Source organism: Megalobrama amblycephala, linkage group LG2 (genome assembly GCF_018812025.1).
Source record: "Megalobrama amblycephala isolate DHTTF-2021 linkage group LG2, ASM1881202v1, whole genome shotgun sequence".
NCBI lineage: Eukaryota > Metazoa > Chordata > Actinopteri > Cypriniformes > Xenocyprididae > Megalobrama > Megalobrama amblycephala.
Window position 1 is genome coordinate 43,920,751 of NC_063045.1, and position 21,875 is coordinate 43,942,625.

Consider the following 21,875-nt stretch of genomic DNA (forward strand, 5'->3'; position numbering starts at 1 on the left):
GCCGAGTATGTGTGCGTGCGTGTTTGAGAGGGAGTATCTTGAAAGACATGAGTCATTTGAGTTTCTTTCCTACCAAAAAGAAATTCTTGAAGTGGCTGTGTACATTGTGGGTTTGTTCTGTGACCACATCGGGTTTTGCGAAGGGAAACAGCCTTTGCATCCAAAATTGAATACTTACCCACTATATATATATTATAAAAAACAGTACTGTATAAACAATACGTAGTATTCAAAAAGTACCTACTACTTCCGGCAAGATTCTGAAATGTGAATTTGATGGACACTTCACTATCCCATGAGGTTACGGGACAGGAGTTATAAATAGCCATGAAGTGACACAACTGACACCGCAAGTCACATGACATGACAATGACAACATTGCGGATGTAGTATGTCTGAATTCCATTCAAACTACATACATTCATATTATATGGAACATACTTTTTTAACAAGCGCAAAGTACGTTTCAAACCAAATGTAGTACCTACAGTATGCGATTTGGGACGCAGTGAGCGTGTGTAACCCCTCGCCCAGGTCCTACTCGCCCTGCTCTGCGCAGGCCTCGAACCTGGGTCTCCGGCGTGGGAGTCGGATGATCTAACAAGGAGGCTTAAGGCTGCGACCTCTAGCGTCAGTAGCTAGAGCATCTCTTGAGATCAGAGGAATGAGGTTTACTTGCACAGAGAGTACTAGCTGGCCTCCGTTACACTCACTCCCATCCGGGTCACGGCACCAATGTAGCCTCTCTAGTTCGCACCTGCCCGCTCCAAGCAGGACGCAAACCCAGGCCTGTCAGGTGGGCGCTCTAACAAGGAGGCTAAAGACCGCAGTCTCTAGCGTCAGTCGCTAGAGCACCTCTTGAGCTCAGGGGAGTGAGGTTTACATGCACAGCTCTTTCTAGCCTATGTCTGTTACACATGTTCCTAATCAACACGACAATCCCAACATGCTTTCGTAATCTCATCAACTGCATTGAGAAGTAACAATGTTATCCAAACTGAAGTGCTAACTAAAATCCAAGCTTAAGATTATTAACCTTTAGTTTAATCTAAATTAATTGTTGTTGTTGTTGTTGTTAAAGGGGCATTCAATAGTTAGCAAGCATCTCTGTTTTATTTTAAGTACTGGTACCAAAATGGTGTTACGACACAATGGTGTTATTACCATAGGGAATTTTGTGTGAGGGAGAAAGATTCCTCATGCAGATTTCGCAACGGATTCACTACAGTGACCAACAAAAAACTGCTTGGTTTAGAAGTGACTTCTGTTTGAGCAGTGCTTGATACATCAATATACTATTGGCAGGAAACAACGGACCTTTGTTCCACTGATGTGTTCACACCTTTGATGCTGCCATCTATTGACATGAATCAGCATGATTGTTTTATGTAAATGATGCTGATAATTGTGAATTTTAGAGAGCAGTATACAAAAAAAGAAAGCAACTTGGGCATTACTGCTCAGGATTTTCTCCATCATCAAATTGTTCTAACTTCTGTTGCTGTACCGATGTTTATCTATCTATATTCTGGCTTCGGATCTTTTCTGCTTGTACAGATTTAAAAAAAAAAATTCCATCCCATATGTTTAGGAGAACAAAACTGTCACTTCCTGGGAAATGTAATCATTATTATTATTATTTACATTACTTGTAAAGCCAAAGTCTGATATTTCCATATGAGGTCAATCATTTCAAAATCAAATTCTTCTAGATCTAAACTATCTGATCCATGCAATTCACATTCATATAGTTCTACACTCTAAAAACACTGGGTTAAAAACTACCTAATTTGGGTTGGGTAAATATAGGACAGAACAATTTTTACCCAGCAAATCGGGTTGTTTATTTAACCCAGCAATGTGTTGATAATTTTTTACTATAATACTAGCTTTTTTTCTTTTACTTCATACATGAATTAATTTTTACACCTTAACTTATATCCTCTAAAACTTTTTTAAATACTCCACACAACCACTGGTTTGCATGATAGTTCCTTTATTTTCAATCATATGTTATAGTATAGCAAATTTTATATAATTTTTAATACATATTCCCTACATTTAAGCTCATTTAACAAATCTTAGAAGTCAAAATTAAACATTTAGAAGTCACTCAAGTGTAATCGACCAGTCTCTGTTGTCCTGGTTTCACCGTAACGGTGCTGGATCTTGTGCCGGAGATGGCACGCGTTTGGCGGGGGAACTGCCGCCCTGCGTTTCACTCCCTAGCCGAAAAATGCTGTGGCTGACTCCATAACCACCTGGCCATAAATAATAAGTGTACAATTCTGATAACATATTTTAATATCCTAACTATTTATATTCTGTATCTTTTTGAATAAAAAAAAAAAAAAAATATATATATATATATATATATATATATATATATATATATATATATATATATATATATATATATATATAATAGGCATCAGGCGTTTCCATCACGTGAAAAGACTCACGTCTTTTTAGGTGACTCACATCGCGCCCCTGTATGTTGCTTTGCATAAAATTAAACAATATACAGAACAATAACGAATTTTTAGATAAAATAAAACATACACAAACCTGTATTTTACCGAAGACATGAACCAATTTGATGGAGCTGCACTGCTCTCACCTGAAGAGGGCGCAAAATCCCGCAGTAAAAAACTCAACTCATCTGGGTAACACAAAAACTACCCAACACTGAAAAAATAACCAAAACAAATGACCCAAAAGACTCAACCCAGGACTTGGATAGAAAAAATAACCCAAGATTTTTTAGTGTATAGCCTTGCAGCATGTCAACAACTGTTTCATATTTAAGTAGGAACATCAGAGAGAAAGCTGACACTTCTTGCGCTATGAAAGAGCAACCTCTGAGCAAGCTGTGACTATTTATCAGCCTGAAACTGACATGTTGCTCTCTTTCTCTCTCTAGATAAGATAGATGATGAATTAGAGATGACAATGGTCTGCCATCGGCCGGAGGGTCTCGAGCAGCTCGAGGCGCAGACGAACTTCACCAAGCAAGAGCTACAAGTTCTTTACAGAGGCTTCAAAAATGTACGTTGCCTGGTATTTCTCACTCATTCTCTTCACTCCCACATCTGCACATTTACTTTTCACAAATTTCTTTTGACACATTTTCACAAGCTTATGGTGTTTATGTAATACATCTTTATGCCTCAATATCTTCTCTTATGAATCATCGCATCTCATCTGCATATACTGTCCCTGTGGTTCTGTTTGCCATGTCTCATCTGTCTTTAAAACTCTGTAAACTCTTATTGTTCCTCTTTGCATTATCCAGCGTGTCACTAATCACTGTGCGCTAGCCTCAAGCAACAGTCAGCTAGTCATATTTCACAATACCAACATTCACACGCTGTATTAGACTCACATAAACAATCAGCAACACACCCACACAGCAGCTCATATTTGTTGTGTTAAAAAAAAAAAAAATGACAAAAAATAGTGTGTAAGTATTCAATGGCAGTGCTTTTCAACTTTTATGTTTGAGCACCGAAGCCCATCATATCTCACCATCCTCATTAACATGTTACGTAACTGCATGTTGTTTGTGGAATAATTATTAAAAATGTATAAAAATCACATTTATTAATGTAATAGGCTAGTAAAATTTTTGGTAACACTTTTTTTAGTGTCCTTGTTGCATGTTACCTGTAGTTACTGTAGTAAATACTAAATTATTACACATGTAACTAACCCTAAACCACACCCTAATCCTAACCCTATAGTAAGTACATAGTTAATTATTATCACTCAATATTTAAATATATAATAACACTGTAAAACAGACCCCTTAATATAAACGTAACCAATTTTTTTTAAATAATTGTTCATTATTATATATTATATTATATATTTTTTATCATTTATCATTGAGCTCCAATTATCAAATCCAATTTGCATATGCAGGAATCAATCTCAAGCCAGTAATATGAAGTATTTTTTCCACCCTCAGGAGTGTCCAAGTGGAGTGGTGAATGAAGAGACATTTAAGCACATTTACGCACAGTTTTTTCCACATGGAGGTACTTGCAAAGCAAAATCCTTAAATATTACATGCTTACGATGGGTATATTTCAGGGAAGTGTTTAATGTTTTCATTTGCTGTACCAGATGCCAGCACGTATGCACATTATCTCTTCAATGCGTTTGACACCGGAAATAATGGATCCATAAAGTTTGAGGTATGAATTCTATGAGCCTGTGTGCAGTTTTGGCACAGCTTGAAAATATATGTTTTAGTGACATTGCACACAGGAATTATTTCCTCGCTCTCTCTCTCTCTCTCAGGACTTTGTGATGGGACTATCTACTCTACTGCGGGGGACAGTCAGAGATAAACTAGAATGGACATTTCATCTCTACGACATCAACAAAGATGGATTTATCAATAAGGAGGTATGTCATATTTAAAATAGGAAGCCAAAATGAATATAACTTAATTCAGTAACTAACTCATATTCATGTACCTCACAGGAAATGACAGAGATAGTGAGGGCCATTTATGACATGATGGGGAAGTACACATATCCAGCTTTAAAAGGGGATGTACCAAAGCAGCATGTGGATACCTTCTTTGAGGTCAGTAATAAGTAATTATTCAGTGAATCTTTCAAAAACATCCAGGTCATATATATTAGTGGCCAAAAGTGATGGCCGACCTAAAGGAAAGTTGACATCTTCACCCTTTATTTATTTCTATTTCATTTATTGTTAAAGATTTTGTAAGCATGTAGTTGTGTAGTTGTGCTTGGTGTCAGTTTTAGTTGTGATGAAACATTCTGTATGGACATAATGTTTGGCCAGGCTGTCACAAAGTAATTATGAACACATAACATGTTGTAGTCAATGAATGATTTTTTTTTTTCTGTGAACTTTTTGTTTTTCTGTGCATTTTTTTGCATAATAAAATAAATCCTGTATGCCTTTTTTGCCAAATAATTTTGTCAGATGTTCTTCCCTCATATTTAAAAAAAAATTAAACATATTAAATAAATATATTTTGATTATTTAATCTGTCATTAAAAACAAATATCCCCTCCAGACATCACTTTTGGCCACTACTGTATGTATGTATGTATGTATGTATGTATGTAGTGTATATATATACACATAAGCATATTTTAGGACCATTAAGATTTTTGGCTCTTTTTTTTTTTTTTATTCCCAGATGATTCTCATTAGATTCTTTTTAGTAAAATGTGGTTCGAAATACATGTTGGCTTCATTTGCTTATTAATTTATACATTTCTTTCAATTTTGGGGTGAAACAAATAGTGATATTCATCCATAGCAATTCCCTGTGTGATTTTTACAGTAAAAAAAAAAAAAAAACCTAATAAATTTTCTCTCTCAAACAGAAAATGGACAAAAACAAAGATGGAGTTGTAACATTGGAGGAGTTCGTCCTTGCCTGTCAGGAGGTATGTTCACATTACATGCTGTAAGTGATTTCAGCTGTTTTACTTACATCTGCTTTAGTCTTATGGTGAATTCAGAACCATAAGGATTATTTATGGCTTAAAAGAGCACGATTCTTACTGTTTACAGAGGCCAATTGTTTGGTTCAGTAATATCTGTCAGGTAGAAGGGTAATTTTATGCATTGTATTTAAAAATATATAATTTTTTTTCCTGCTATTTTTTGTCACATGTAAAAACTGAAAGAAAAATCCTCTGCTGTGTTCATGTAATGTAACGTGATCCAGTTTCACTGAAAAGATTATGCTGCCACAGTGTGGTCAAACAGATGAACAACATGTAAAAGTTTCTCTTTTTTTCACCAGGATGAAAATATGATGAAATCCATGCAGCTCTTTGAAAATGTGATGTAGAGAAGATCAACAAGAAGAAGAAAATAACAAAACAGAGAGTGGGGAAAAGAAAGCAAGAGGGATTTTATGTTTAAATATATATATATATTTGCCTTCACTGGACTGAGTTCTGGAGGGATATAATGGCCTAAGAGGGATGAGAATCTGTAGGCTTTATTTTTCTCTCTCTATTCAAACATTGTAACATATTTAATGTTGTCTCTTGCTGGTGTTTTGGGAAACTATCAGCCCAGAATCCACCTTGATCCAGCCACAGAAGACTGCATATGTTTGAAAGGCATTGTGCAATGCCTGACTAGTGGGTGGCGACGATCAACACCCTTCTTCCCCGTGAAAAGGAACACCAGTCTCAAACTTTGTCCGTTTGCTTGACCCTAGAGCTCAGGACTCTTGGTGTACTGGAACTGCATCCAGGAGGAAATGCAGCCTCCTTTGCTTGCTTTCTTGCCAAAAGAGCTTGCATGAAAAAGAAAAAAAAAACCCCGGCAGATATGTTCCCTATGAGTTGCTTGAAAAATATCTTGGCCTTCAAAAATAGTTTTATGATTTATCTATGAGATGGGGTTTGAGGGATACTTAATTGGATGTTGATTTTGTGTCTTGTGTTGTCAGCGTTGTTTGTTAGTAATTGCTGTTTCCAGTCTGCCCGCTTATGTTTATCTGTCTCAGTACTTGCCAAGCCATTTTTGCCCACCAGATCATAGTGAATAAGGTGGGGCAGAAGTTAAAAATGTTTGTGTCTATGTGGGAGTATGAGGAGATTAAGAGATTACAAAATCACGACTGACAATCTAGTCCCTGGATACCCTGATACCTTTGCATACCTTCATGAAGGACAAAACAGTATTTCTAAGGGAACAAAAACCCAGATAAATTACATAAAATAAAAGTGGAAAAATATTTATATAGAAGTCAAGTGGTCAGGTTGAGTCATAAGAAATATAAGCTATGTATATAATTGCAAGTGTGGTGCCACATGAAGAAATGTCCAGTGAGGCAAATACAAACTGTGAAACCGAAATATCAGAAATATGCTGTGCAATTCAAATCTCAGTCAAAACTTATTAAAACGTTTGTGGAATAACATTCATCTGTGTTTTATTATTTCATTGTTTATCATTTTATTCTTTTTTTGTTTGTTTGTTTTTACTGAAATGCTGGGTTCAGTCTTTTAGGTTATTTTGCTGTGGTATTATTAATATTTTTATGTAGGTGCTGGAGAGTATGAATGACATGATAACACTTTACAAAAAGGTTCATTAGTTAACATTACTTAACTACATTAGTTAATGAACTAATAATGAACTGCACTTCTACAGCATTTATTAATCTTTGTTAATGTTAATTTCAACATTTAGTAATACATTAAAATCTTGTTAACATTAGTTAATGCACTGTGAACATGAACAAACAATGAACAACTGTATTTTCGTAAACTAATGTTAATTAAGATTAGTAATTACAATAACAAATTGCTCATGGTTAGTTAATGTTAGTTAATACATAAACTAATGTTTAACCAATGAACCTTATTGTAAAGTGTTTATGACATTGTCAGAGATTGATTTATCAATAAGGTGGTATGTCATAATTGAAAAGGCAGCCATAATTATAATTCAGTAACTAACTCAATATTCATGTACCTCACAGTATGTACTTTTGTGGAATAACATTCAGCTGTGTTTTCTTATTTCATTGTTTATTATTATACTCTAAAAATGTTGGGATTTGTTTACTTAAATGCTGGGTTCAGTCTGTTGAGTTATTTTGCTGGGTTATTATTTTTATGTATAGGTGCTGGAGAGCATGAATGGCATCTCTATATAGTGCATTATTATTATTATTATTATTTAAAAAATGGATTATGACATCTGAAATTCATTAAATGTTTAATGTCAATCAACAATGTATATGAAAATGTTCCACTGTGATTACTTTGATATTTTATGAAATGGAGAACAGAATAGATCAGTGGTACTCAACTAGTGGATTGTGAGCTTGCATCCCAACAAAAATGGATGTCACGAACAGCAGGGAATTACCTGACAAAGGATAAATAATAGTGTAGGCTATATTAAGGATAGCAAAATAAATCAGCTCAATAATTAAAAATAAGTATGTAAATAAATAAAATACTTCCTAATCAAACTACAGAAGTTTGTATTCATCTGTTCCTTGGTAATAATATCACATCAAATTCTAATCTTTACCACACATAATTTACCAAATCCTTCCAGAACAATTTCGAACAGAAACAAGAAGTAAAATAAATGTGCATTCTTTTTCTAATGCACGGAGTTCGAGAGTTTAATAGATTTAAATCTTTCTAAGACATGCTTAGTCTGATAAATCTCATGCTCTCTTCAGTACATATCAATCATACCCTAAACTCCGTGATTCTCTGTCTATGGAGTTCATTCATTGGCTGAACTGGAGGACCGTCCCATAATGGGCGTGACATTCTCAATGTGGGTTAGTGTGTCCATCCCGCACTAGCCTCGGCAGATACAGTTCATCCTACTTCCAGACACATACATAGCCTGCAGAGATGGATCTCGAACAAATGGGTCCCCAAACCTTCCTTTACGGTATGTAATACATTAAATACTTAACTTGATCCGTTCTGTGTCATACAGTCTATAAGAGCATACGTATAGTACGTAAACGTGGCAATATGAACTTGTAAGTTAAGCAAACTGAGGATGGCGTACTGTGGTAGCTTGCCAGCTAACCCAAGTTATATTATCAGACTCAAACTGCTTAAAAGCAAATGTTGGTGTTTTAGCCGGCGTAATTACACTGTATTATCTTTCTTAAATGCCTCGATATGGAGTGACAAACTAAAGCACGTGTACAGTATGAATTCGCACTAGCTAATCGATTAGCACAAGATTAATCTCACAAGGGTAATCAGCAGTTAACCTGACAGCTATTTATGTTTGTTCTAGCTTTTATGATCAAATTAACTTCTGAATTAAATGTATTTAAGGTAACGAAAACGAAACCTTCACAGCTCGTGTCTCCCTGCACGCGCTCTCTAAACACGTGCATTGGCCTTGGCGCTCCAAAATGGCGTCACTGCACTACACGTGTTAGATGAGACAACGCATAAAGTGTATCAATTTCTCTTGTTAGCTTGCAACTGAAAGTTGTATTCTTCGTTATATCCAGTAAGTTAATTGGATGTTTATTATGTACGTTTTCTTAACAGACATACCCTGTTATTTGATCAAATCATACCCGTGCTAACGGCGTTGCAAACTGTTGGTACCAAAAAAGAGCACTTCACAAACCTTTCCACGTGGGGGTTCTTGCTTTCACATAAAGTTATGTTTCGGTAATACACTGTTTGAAATATTCTCAAATAAAACCGGTGCCATGCAGCGAAATGACGGCTAGAAATAATACTTTGACGAATCGGATTTATTCAAACCGAGCGATTGACTGACTGATTCATTAAACTAAGATCCGTGTCAGGGACCACGTGTCGACGTAATTGAATTACTGCATTGGTTTTGAGAAAGAGTTGATCGAAAGTACCGGTTCTCTTAAGTTAGTTACGTTACACTGCCCTTTATTAAAGGTGTCTTAATGCTTTTAATTTAATATAAACTTTTGTTTGTGTTTACAGGTTGTGAGCTCAAGGCAGGCAATGATGTCAGTTTTAATCCAGAGGATGATGATTATGATCATCAGTTATCAGTCAGAATGGTATGTTGCATTTGCTGTCTAACCTCTCTGGGGTTGTTTTAAATGGTCATCAAAGTTGTATTAACATTTAAATGTCATTCATAAGGCATTTGTTCCTGTTCCCGCAGGCCTGCGTTGATCCTGCAACAAAAGATGAACTGAACGTTGTGGAGATTGAAGGGCACGATTCAGAGGGTCAGAAGGTCAAAGCAGTTCTGGCCACGCTCAAGCCTTCCACCCTCCCAAGTGTAAGCAGAGTCATCGTCCCTAATGAGCAATGACATTTCACACATCTTTTGGTTAAGCTTGAGTTGATCTCCTGGAATTGCTCTGGTTGATTTTAACTGTAGATGTCTTTGTATCTCAGGTGTGTTTGGGTGGGTTTGAGATCACTCCACCTGTTGTGTTCCGTCTACGTTCTGGTTCTGGTCCAGTTCACATTAGTGGACAGCATCTCGTCAGTGAGTACTTGATAATACTTGAGGAGGTCTATGATGATTTACTGTTGTCTTAGATAAACATGTGGAAAACTGCTTCAGGAAGCCTCAGTAAGTTTATTATTGAAATCTTTCTTTCAGTCATGGGAGGAGACCAGTCCTTTGATGAAGAGGAGGAGGAGGAGGAAGAAGAAGAGACAGTGACGACAGCTAAGAAGAGGCCGGCATCACTGACTCCTAAGCCTTCAGTAAGTTCTTGAATTAATTTTTGGGATTCATTATGATATTTAAATTTTGTAGCTCATTTTTTAACCAACTTTCATAGAAAAAAATGAAGTTGGATGAGGAGGAGGATGATGATGATGATGATGATGATGACGACGACGATGACGACATTGAGTAAGTGTGGTCTTTGCCATCTTTAGTGTTACAGAAATAGCAGCTATTATTACATAAAATTATATTTCCATTTTACTTTCCAGTGATGAAGAGGATGATGATGACGATGATGATGAAGAGGAAGAAACTGAAGAGGAGTCACCTGTAAAGGTGAGACAAATTCAGGCCCCTTAAAGGGTTAGTTCACCCAAAAATAAAATTTGTCATTACTTACACTCATGTTGTTCCAAACCCGCAAAACCTTTGTTCATCTTCAGAACACAAATAAAGAGATTTTTGATGAAATCCGATAGGTGTTTTTATCTCTCATAGAAAGCAACAAAATGACCGTATTCAAGGTCCAGAGAAGTAGCAAAGACATTGTTAAAACAGTCAGTGTGACTACAGTGGTTCAAACTTAATGTTATGAAGTAATGAGAAAAAACAAAACAAAACAAATAACTTTATTCAACAATTTTTTTTTTTTTCTCTCTACCCTGTCAGTTTTTTAACACAGTTGACGCAGTGCAGCGCTTCTGTGTTTACGTCCGGCTCAGTATTGTCCGATTCTATGCACGTGAACACCACGATGCATGTGATGCTGACACAGGAGCCTTCCAATACAGAGTTGGCGTTCTGATGTAGAACACAGAAGCTCTGCAATGAGTCTTCAAGGTAAACTGTGTAAGAGAATGACAGGGTAGAGAGGAAATTGTTGAATAAAGTCGTTATTTTTGTTTTGCGCACAAAGTATTCTTGCCGCTTCAAAACATTAAGGTTGAACCACTGTAGTCACGTTGACTATTTTAACGATGTCTTTGTTACTTCTCTGGACCTTGAATGTGGTAATTTCTTTGCTTTCTATGGGAGAGAGAGAAAACTTGGATTTCATCAAAAAATATCTTAATTTGTGTTCTGAAGATGAACAAAGGTCTTACGGGTTTAGCCCGACATGAGGGTGAGTACTTAATGACAGAAATTTCATTTTAAGGTGAACTAACCCTTTAAGTTTTGTAGGATGTGTAAAAGTGTAATCAGAAATGCTTATTTCATATTTCCCTCATTGTTCTGTCAGGAAAAGAAGACCCCATCCAAACCACAGACCCCTGCACAGAATGGAAAAGGACCCAAGCCCGGTACACCCGCTAAACAGGTTAACATCTCTCTTTCTCCTGAAAGAAAACTGTCCACTCTTGAGTTGCAGCATTTGCTGAAGTCTCTCTAGCCTCACTGATTTGATATTTTGTTCTCACAGAACAAGACTCCAGAAAAGAGCAACAAGGGTGACAAGAAAGCACAGTCGCCTAAAACGCCACAGTCACCTAAAACGCCACAGACGCCACGGGTTTTCACTGTCCCAGAGATCAAGGCCAAGATGATGGCAAGTGTAGAAAAGGTGTGTTTTCCTTTGCATCCTCTGCATAAGTCACAATGAGTTAATGTGTGTGGTAAGAAACCATTACCATTCCATACCTCGATGGGATGCAGTATAGTTGATGCATGATATTCTTGTCAAAATAATCATACCTGAAGACATCACTTTAAACATGTTTGTTTATTTTATTTATTTATTATTGTAGGGTGTATCGCTACCAAAACTACAGCCAAAGTTTGAGAACTATGTGAAGAACTGCTTCAAGGCCACTGATGCAAAGGTATGTGTATTGCTGTTTTTCTTTGACATTGATATTTAGGTCAAAGACAGTATATTTTATTTTTTATTTTTTTTTGTAACAAAGTTTTTCAGATATTTGTAAATAAATGAACAACTGCTTCATTGCTTGCTTTTAGAAATAATAAAAGTTTGACAAAATACTTTTTGAGGTTTTCTTTAAGATTCTAATATTTTTTTTTTTTTTTTTTTTTTCCTTCTCCATAACTGGACACCCAGGTTTTTGTTTGTCTATTTTTGTTTTTTGGCCCACTTTTTTTAAATATATATATATATATATATATATAAAGCATAAGCATTCATCACAGAAGATTAATGTATGTGTACAGGTGTATTAATGTCATTGTATGCATGAATTTATGTTCTTCTGTTTTTGTTTTTTCTCCCAAGGTCATTGAGGAGCTCTGGAAGTGGAGACAGAGTGTCAAGTAGAAGAACAGAAACACTTTTTATTTTGCTTAAATTAAGCCTTTTTTTGCCCAAGATTTTAGTTTTTGTTACCCACAATTTTGTTTGTTTGTCCCCATACTTTTCAGTTTTTATGTCAAATCCGTGCCATTCCTTGAAAAGACTTTACTCAGAACATGACCTTTGCAATCTGCCCTCTCCTCACCCCTGTGGTGTTGTCATGTCCATAGAGTGTGGCCTTCATTTGGCAGCCTTGTTGCTCAAATGACTTTCTGAGCAGAAGATTTCAACCCTCTAATTTATATGGAGATTTGTTGACTGTACCCGTCCATGGTTTATTTAAAATGACGTGGAAAATGTGCATTGTATTCTAATTAGAGATGCGACGGAGAAGTTGATTTATTGAAATCTTGAATCTTGAATTGGTTTGCAATGCATTAGTGGGTTTCAGAATGGTATCAATGATGAATAACATTATTTCAGCAGTGTGTTATTTTTGTAATTGTTGATACTCTGTAACATGCTAGAAGGTGGAATGTATTATATGTTTGGGTTTGATAAGTCAACTGTAAGAAATCCAAATGTCAACAATGTATATTTTAGTTTGTCACAGTCTGTGCAGCTAAATCTCAACAGAATCAGGACTCAATTTATGACTAGTTCAGATGTGGTTCTCTTGTTCACCTTCTTTGACTTCCTTGAATCTGTTTAAATGCAAATAAAGTTTATATTTCCGGTTTAAACCCAGCTACTGTGCAGTGTTTTGGACCATAAGTGTTTTATTTTTTTGGGTGGTTTTTTTTTTTTTTTTTCTGACTGTCACATGACTTCTCTTTGAACTTACCATTTTTATTACTAGGTTAGTTTCCAGAATAATCTTTCAACAGCGGATGCATAAAGAGGACATTGACTTAATCATGTATTCCAAAACCGATTTTGGGAAGAAAAAAAAAAAATTGTGTGTGTGTTGTATATGCAGATGTCTTAATTCATCGTGCTGAATTAAAAATATAAGTGACTAATGTAAATTTTTCAATTCTAAAGTTACCTCAGGAACAGCTGAGAATACCGCCGCCATAGCATTAGTGTTATTTTTGTGCGTTTGTTATTTCACAGAAACGTTTCGCCTGATTAAAGGTGCCCTAGAATCAAAAATTTAATTTACCTTGGCGTAGTTGAATAACAAGAGTTCAGTACATGGAAATGACATACAGTGAGTCTCAAACACCATTGTTTCCTCCTCCTCACGTAAATCTTATTTGTATAAAAGACCTCCTAAGAACAGGCAAATCTCAACACCGACTGTTATGTAACAGTCCCGACTCATTAATATGTACGCCCCCAATATTTGCATATGTCAGCTCATGTTCAAGGGCAAGGGCAGGCAGGATTAACGTCTGGATCTGTGCACAGCAGAATCATCAGACTAGGTAAGCAAGCAAGGACAATAGCGAAAAATGGCAGATGGAGCAATAATAACTGACATGATCTATGATATATTTTTAGTGATATTTGTAAATTGTCTTTCTAAATGTTTCGTTAGCATGTTGCTAATGTACTGTTAAATGTAGTTCGTTTATTAATATTCACGGAGACAAGAGAGCTGTCGCTATTTAATTTTTAAACACTTGCAGTCTGTATAACTCATAAACATCTTCATTCTTTATAAATCCAACAGTGTGTAATGTTAGCTTTAGCCATGGAGCATAGCCTCAAACTCATTCAGAATCAAATGTAAACATCCAAATAAATACTATACTCACATGATGTGATGCATGCATGACGAACATTTTGTAAAGATCCATTTGAGGGTTATATTAGCTGTGTGAACTTTATGCACCGTTTTATAGTCGAGAGCTCGGGGCGGGGAGCACGAGGATTTAAAGGGGCCGCAGCCTGAATCGGCACATAGTTAATGATGCCCCAAAATAGGCAGTTAAAAAAATGTATTTAAAAAAATCTAGGGGGTATTTTGAGCTGAAACTTCACAGACACATTCAGGGGACACCTTAGACTTATATTACATCTTGTGAAAAAACATTCTAGGGCACCTTTAAAATGTTTTTTAGCGTTTATATCAGGTCGTTCATTGGTGCCACAGTACGGTTTGCCATTTTGGCAGACAAGGTTATCAAATGTTTCAAATAATTTTTGTATACTCGGGCTGTTTTGTCCATAACTGTTTGTTCTACAACTTTTTAGCTGTTGAATCAAGTAGATTATTTTAATGTATATTTGTTAAATATAGCTTTAATATTTTTATTAGACGTTTATTAAATTTAGGCCCAAGTTCTCATTAGGAGGCTGCTGTAGACTGACATAAATGCATTTACACATTATAGCCAGCAGAGGGCAGTAAAACACCACCCTTTACAAATCAATTTGTAGTTGAGCAACTGTAGAAGTGGTATCACTGCTGTAGCCTATGTGGGAAGGAGCCAGGAATACATCCTTTGTAAATTATCCTAAGCATTGATTCTATATTACTGAAGGCTTTCTCAGATGACCCTGACTGAACTGTACACATCACCTTACCCTGTCCAGTCAAAGAGGCCCTGGCACAGGTCACTACTAACCATCTGTCCACAAAGAGCTGTGGCAGAACTCCACAGGTTCACCCTGCGGAGGCTTCGACAGCATCATAATGTAAGGAGTCTGTTAAATCACTTTATAATGGACACCCCTCCATTTACCCCCCACCCAGGCCTTTAAAACAGGTCAGTTCCTGAGAGTCAGCACTTTGGGAGGAGGGAGTTGGTTGCAGAGGGCATAAAGGCATTTTTATGGTCCCACAGGATCCCGCATTTATCTGCTTGAGGACATAAGTGCTTCTTTGCTGTGGCAGGCATAATCGACTGCAGCCAACTACCAAGACTCAGTGTTTATTTGTCGATCAAGTTGTGTAGAACGGCGGTAGGACCTCTGAAAGCAACACATTACTCCAGAGAAGAGTGCTGCTTAGGGATTTGGAATATGCCTCTTCCAAAAACATTAGGGGAATAACAAATTAAGCAAAGCACACGTTTTGTGTTAATGCCAAAACAGAATGTTTATTACTTTTTGTTTGCTATTTACATATTTATCAAATACAAAGTATAATAAAGAGTTTGGAATGCAACAGCACACCTACATCATAGGGGCATCTAACAAACCCTTGTTTCTTCTGAATTGTTCTTTCTCTCTGACACACAACATTCAGCCATCGAAGCGTGTTTCTGAGGAGTTTCTGAGCTGCAGTTACTGCTGAATAAATCTAACCGATAAAGTATATTGCAACAGCCCCGTATGACGTCATATGCCTCTCTTCTGGACGTTTCATGCGATTCCTCATACGGTTGGGATGTGGTTTCATAAAAAAAAAAAAAAAAAAAAAAATTTAGCTGGTTCCTTTTGACTCTTAAAAAGATGAATATTTATATACTACCCAGCTTGAAAAAAAAAGTAAATAAGATGACTGAAGAGTGTGTGTCTGTTTGTGCGTGTTTGTGTCCTTTTATTTCCACAAATGGCCAGATTGGGGGCATTTTAGGTCGTGCAACTCACATTATAAATAATTAAATCATCATTACTTCCCTCTTCTGCATTAAATCTGCATTCTACAGTTCTGAGTGGTGGAGCGGGGATGAAAGGATGAAGGAGAAGATCAGTGGATCTGTAAAAGGGTCAGCTGAGATGGCCTGTTCCTTTCTACAGGTCACTTTGTCAATGAAACTGACCCTAATGGGGATAAAAGTCTCTGTACGCACAGACACACCATAGAAAACGGCCATCATTTATTCAGAGGCTGAGGCTCGTTCGACGCAGAACCTTTTTATTTATATGGGTTTGCTCGCTGTTGGATGGCCATAATTAGTTCCTCACTTTTTTTGTCGAATGAAACAGTCTTTCGGGACGGAGATAAGGTCAACCAACATCCTAGTCCATCAAAAAAGAATGAGAATGTCATTTCCTTCTTGAGTTCTGGTACTCATACAAGCGCGGTCACTCCTCCAAGCTTGCCGCTCTCCTCGCTCGCCCAAGGCTGTAGGTTCTGCAGGGCGAACAGTGATGAGTTGTGGATGCAGAGCGGGTCTGATGGAACTGAATCAGTCAAAGACTTCTGGAAGGCATCGTGCTGGAGCTGAATCATGAGCCGGTTGGCCTGCTGACGCTCTGCCTCCCTCTCCTCCGCCGTCTGCCGTCTGACATGAGAGAAAAGAAAATTAGAGTAGAAGTTTTTGCCACAAACTTGCTCACTTGTACATATTTACTGCATCTGTTCAGTTTCCAGTATAAAGACTGAATTACAGGGTGAAGTGAATCACAAACACCAAGATAGACAAAAAGATATGGTAATCTTTGAAGGAACAAATCACTAATTGTGAGAATATTTCACCGACATGTAGATTTGGATAGAATTTTGTGAAGTGCACAAGGTTTTGTGGACATGTGAATTAATCAACCGAACCAAAAGTTAAATGTAGAGATTATTTACAGTCAGACCAAATATTATTACGACATTTTTGATATATTTTTACTAGTGGGTGCAGGACACTATATATAGTTCATTTATGTAAGTGAGGATAGCAAAATAAAGTAAACTGTGGACATATTCTTCATACAGTGGGCTACTAATAAAATTGATAAAAATCTGGAACCAAAAATTATTCAGACACTTTGACCTGACCATGTTTTGCTTAAGTGTTATCTGACATAATTAAGATTAATTATTTTTGGACACAGTTTAACTCTGAGATCTTGTCATATTTTATTACCATTTTTTATAATCTATAGTGAATAAACTCTATTAATGAATGAAATGTTTAAGGTGTCTGAATGAATGTTGGTTTGACTGTAAATATTAAATTTGAGCAACATTCAAACAACCCCTCCTCTTCTCCAAAGTATGGCATGTCGTTAGTGTGTTTGCCTTAATTAATAATTCATATTTCTTCCTGACAACCCCATTATTTTCCCATTAGATCTTACAGATATTACGGCCGTCAGTAGGTCAAATATATATAAAAAAAAGTGATTTCAGGACATTACAGACACTAATTTGGTTAGTATAGATAGATAGATAGATAGATAGATAGTATTATAACTGTATAACTAAGGCCTAAATTTTAGCCTGTCTTTAGTTTGTTAAAAATTGTAAATAGGGCAATAATTTATATGGCAGTTAAAATATTTCAGTCCACTCACATGTCCTTATTTGAAATTGTTACTCTGGCTAAAACCATGTGTCCAAATGTGTCAAATGTCCAGATTCCAGACAAATGTTTAGAAAATTATATGTAATGGGAAATATTATTCTAGTTCTTGTGCCTTTGTTCCTTTGATCACACACTGAATGTTTACATGAGTTTTACATCACTATTCTTAGCATTTCTTCATCTTGTAGTAGTATATACCTCACTTTCTTTCCCTGTCTCACCTCCACTTGGTCCTGCGGTTTTGAAACCAGGTTTTGACCTGGGCGTCTGTCATCTTCAGAGTTTTGGCCAAGGCTGCTCGTTCAGCACTGGCCAGGTATTTTTGTCTGTGGAAGCGCTTCTCCAGCTCACAGATCTGCACTCGGGAGAAAGATGTGCGGGGCTTCTTTCTCTTAGGTGGTGTGCGGTTCTGGTATGGGTGACCAATACGCCGAGCCACAGTAAAGGGCGTCAGAGCTGCTGTGGTATGAATAAGGCAAGAAAAGCCACAGAGTGAGAGATGGGGAAAGTCATGAGGAGTCTGTCACACAGCTTACTGACCTCTTTTTATCACAATGAATCATTTTTTTTTTTATAGTAGAATAATACTGCAATCTGCCTTTTCAACTTTATAATATAATGTTTAAAAATTATTTTGCACATCCATCTACACTGTACATGATTTCAAGTGTATTTTAAATACATTTAAATGTAAAAACAGACTGTACAAACCCCGCCAAAATGGGATGCATTGCAGGAAATTTTAATTCTATTAAATGAAGAATGCACTTTTAATCTTTTATTATTTTTATGAAGGACTGTTAAGAAGTAAACCGTTTTTTGCACAGTAAAACAGCATTTGCTTGTGAATTGTGTGCTGCATTAACCAGCCTAAGTTTCTTCTGACTCTTGCTGAGTCAAAGGAAAACTGTGTTCATCATCATTTTTAAATTACTCCATACCTTCATGCACTATACCTTTTAGATGTCAGATCAGACATTATGTTATTGATTGATAAATACTAAAAACTCTCATAAATAGATGAATTGCTGATGCTCTTAGGATTTGTTGAGAGGCCTGTTACTCAGGTTACACAATAAAATCACACAAAACATATCCTATTAATGTTGCATCAAATACAAACAGCAGCTGTTCTTGTAATGACGGTAATTCCTTATATTGTTCATTTATTTATTACCTAAAAAACAGAGAGCGCCTGTTCCCGCAGCTATAGGTGGCAATAATTAAAGCTGGTAAAATATTGATATGTCTTTCTAATGGAACAGCGTTCGCCATTTACCCCAGAATAAAGAAAGCTGGTGATGTGACAGCTCTTAACTAGAGTTTACATTCATATGCAAAAGAGCGGTTAACTAAATACAACAATACTCATTTACTCCCGTATTTATGTACGTTTGGATGTTCAATACATATTTGGAAGAAAAAAATGGGACCCTACAGGCCCATATTTTCACTTAATTTATTCAAATAAAACAGGCTATATTTCAGACGCCTTATCATTTATTTATTTATTTTTTTTTATTATTTTTTTAACGATTATAATTATTTTGATAGGCTTTATGTGTTAAAATCTGATGGCGCTCTAAGATTAAATAGCCTAGTTATTCATAGGCCTATTACAAAGTACATAAAAAACTGTAAACACACACTGACGTGTTTCTTTCGCCCTTCTTCTTTTAATTTCGCCCATAACCTGTACAGGTGTTTCACGCTCTTCAAGGTCAAATAAAACTAAAACGAGCTCTTCAGCAACATCCACTCATCTGCCGCCTCTTTATGGAAATACCAGGATCAAGTTTCCCAGTCAGTCTGTCTTATTTATTGTATTGAAACCTCCATCAATTCATCCTTGTGATTCTTTCACAAGTAAACATGCATCACAGTTTACACACTAAAATAACAAATGATAAAGATTTTTAATAATATGCACATTTATGCTATTTGGGGGACTACATTTCTATTTTTGCGTAATTAAACTCTATACTTCAAATACGTTTAACAAACTACTAAGAAAATAGTTTTCTTAGTAGTTTGTTAATATGAATATATAGGCCTATAAAAACATATTAGCCTACCTGTTTAAATGTACTTTAATGATAACTGAAGCGTAATATATTATAATAGACTTAATGTTATCGCAAATGTAGCCTATGTTATTATCACCAAGAATAAAAAATACTTATTTTAGTTCTTCGCTTTTGATGATGCCATCCTATACATGAAATTTAAATAAATAAAAAAAATACATTTGAAACAAGAAAACACACAAACACACACACCAGAGGTTTTACATTTCATAAGTTGTATGTCTGCTTGACTTTTCCTCTGTCAAACAACATCCAGCCTACAAACCACCGCCATTTTAAAATACATCAGTATGTTAAAACATAATTCACTTAGAGCTTGGGCTTTTTATAGTTATGTTTGACTTATTGTTATACGACGCGAATGGTGAACTTGAGTGATTTTTTTTTTTTTTTTTCAGTCAGTTTACCATTTCCTGATTCCTAATCATTTCAACCACGTGGAGCTTTTTGTTAGAAAAACGAAAGGAACAAATGGAGAGAAAAAATTGCGAGTATTTATTTACCTGCAAACCTGTCTTTTGCGAAGCGCTGACTGCTCTCCATCCAGGGAAAACTGAGGCTCCCAAGTCCGGGTACCGCGCTGGCCATGGGTGGAGGCACGGCCGCGGTCAGGGGCCTGTGAGCCGGGACCCTAATCACTCCTCCGGGTGCAAGGGTCAAGTTCACTCCGTATGGACTGGATTCCTCATATGGTGCCGCAATACCGTGAAATGTGCCGGTTAGTGTCGTGTACGGCGTCGCGCTCGCTCCCGTTGGGCTGCCGAGATGGTAACTGCCTCCGCTCGCGCTGCCGCTACTCTCGGAACTATTCCTGGTCGAGTTCTGCTGTGACTCTTGATCGGTGCCGCTGAGAATCTGGTCAATGCCGAAGCTGATGGGTTCATGTTGGATAGGTTGTGATGTTTGACTAGTGCCACTTGGGCTGGAGCTTGGGGCTCGGTCCATCCTCACCACCCGAACCTTTCCAGTGGGTTTATTCCACAGACAATTTCCACTGACTTCCCTGGAATTGCACTATGGAAAACTCTACCTCTCTGAGTAACGGGAATTCCTAGTAATATCTACTGTGTGATGTATTACTCCTCGAGATTCAATTCTTAACTTAAGACGGCTTGGACGCATTCGTCTGTGGGTGAAAAGTTTTTGGCACGAGGACTTGGCAGATTTCTGGCACTCTCTCTCTCCACTGGATCCCCGCAAGAAGCTCGTTGAGCTCTTCTTTTCACTGATTGGACAGTGCTCAATCTCCCTCTCCTTATTGGCTTTCATTTTGTTACAAGCCACAAAATATTGTGACATCATTCTTTAAAATGCAGATCATTTACTTCTCAATTTCTGTATTGGTCAAGTATCTCTTTATTATGGACATGCTGACATCAGCACGTCATCATTAGGCTAGCTCTTTAAATATTTGACTTTTAATCGAGATTCTACAGTGGCCTCATGTGGAAAATATAGCGCTCATCAGCTGTATTATTTACCATATATGGCCCTGTCTGTGTAAGAAAAGTCGTTTAATGCAGTTTAAACAGATGAGATGAGATGAGGAAAGCATCATTTGATGACTTTAATTTTTTAACAATATATTCTAATGAGAAACTCGAATTGCTTGTATTAAAACAAGGTGCGCTTATTATCCATTTACGCTTTTAAACTAAAAAAAAAAAAAACGATTTTGTTTATCGCCTCCAGCAATCAAATGAGTGCCTTTGACCTAAAAGTTGCCCTCAACCTTTTTTCTAATATGTCAATCAACTTTAGACTCGTTCTCGGCTTTATTGGATGAAGAGAAAACAAATTAAATATCCTCTTTATTTATTTTGTCCATGGGGCAGCTGGAATGTGGGAATAGGTCGTGTATTGTTCATATTGCCTACAATTATATCACATCAGGATAAAGGACAATATAAAGGATAAAAATGATAATAATAATAATAATAGTCTATAAACATATAATAATACGAAGAGGACTTTAATTTTTGCTGTTCGCTGTAGTCGCTGTTATATTTAAATTCTAATTATTTCTGATTTATTTAAAATTCTGCTTAATTTACTAATCATGTTAATGAATGATTTTGGTCACATCTTGGTTTTGTTGAGTGTTTATGGAGAGCCCAGCGTTTTTCTCTTATAGCCTATTAGGCTATTCCTAAATATTAC

The 21,875-nt window shown here is 36.5% G+C and overlaps 3 protein-coding genes across 6 annotated transcripts in view; 2 read left to right on the plus strand and 1 right to left on the minus strand.

The window, feature by feature from the left end:
* Positions 1 to 7,016, plus strand: part of kcnip1b (Kv channel interacting protein 1 b) — a 44,943-nt gene extending 37,927 nt beyond the window's left edge. For 2 of the 4 annotated variants that reach the window (XM_048177848.1, XM_048177858.1), the window contains exons 2-8: positions 2,924 to 3,048; positions 3,971 to 4,040; positions 4,129 to 4,199; positions 4,306 to 4,413; positions 4,492 to 4,596; positions 5,376 to 5,438; positions 5,801 to 7,016. In XM_048177848.1, coding sequence (XP_048033805.1) covers positions 2,924 to 3,048; positions 3,971 to 4,040; positions 4,129 to 4,199; positions 4,306 to 4,413; positions 4,492 to 4,596; positions 5,376 to 5,438; positions 5,801 to 5,848 — 590 coding nt within the window. In that variant the 3' untranslated portion in view covers positions 5,849 to 7,016. Of the gene's footprint in view, positions 1 to 2,663; positions 2,809 to 2,923; positions 3,049 to 3,970; positions 4,041 to 4,128; positions 4,200 to 4,305; positions 4,414 to 4,491; positions 4,597 to 5,375; positions 5,439 to 5,800 lie in introns of those variants that run through there. The other 2 variants (XM_048177876.1, XM_048177868.1) reach the window with 2 other exon arrangements.
* Positions 7,017 to 8,283: 1,267 nt separating this feature from the next.
* On the plus strand, positions 8,284 to 13,180 carry npm1a (nucleophosmin 1a). Its single transcript, XM_048177889.1, has 11 exons — positions 8,284 to 8,436; positions 9,480 to 9,559; positions 9,667 to 9,786; positions 9,906 to 9,999; positions 10,117 to 10,223; positions 10,301 to 10,374; positions 10,458 to 10,524; positions 11,429 to 11,506; positions 11,609 to 11,749; positions 11,934 to 12,008; positions 12,416 to 13,180. Exons 1-11 carry the CDS (start codon positions 8,397 to 8,399, stop codon positions 12,455 to 12,457), a joined length of 918 nt encoding a protein of 305 aa, XP_048033846.1. The 5' UTR covers positions 8,284 to 8,396; the 3' UTR covers positions 12,458 to 13,180.
* A 2,176-nt stretch (positions 13,181 to 15,356) lies between these two features.
* tlx3b (T cell leukemia homeobox 3b) lies at positions 15,357 to 21,025 on the minus strand. Its single transcript, XM_048177900.1, has 3 exons — positions 20,219 to 21,025; positions 17,850 to 18,087; positions 15,357 to 16,614 (listed from the first exon to the last, which is right to left on the minus strand). The coding sequence occupies exons 1-3, from the start codon at positions 20,658 to 20,660 to the stop codon at positions 16,401 to 16,403; spliced, it is 894 nt and encodes a 297-aa protein (XP_048033857.1). The 5' UTR covers positions 20,661 to 21,025; the 3' UTR covers positions 15,357 to 16,400.
* Positions 21,026 to 21,875: the final 850 nt, after the last annotated feature.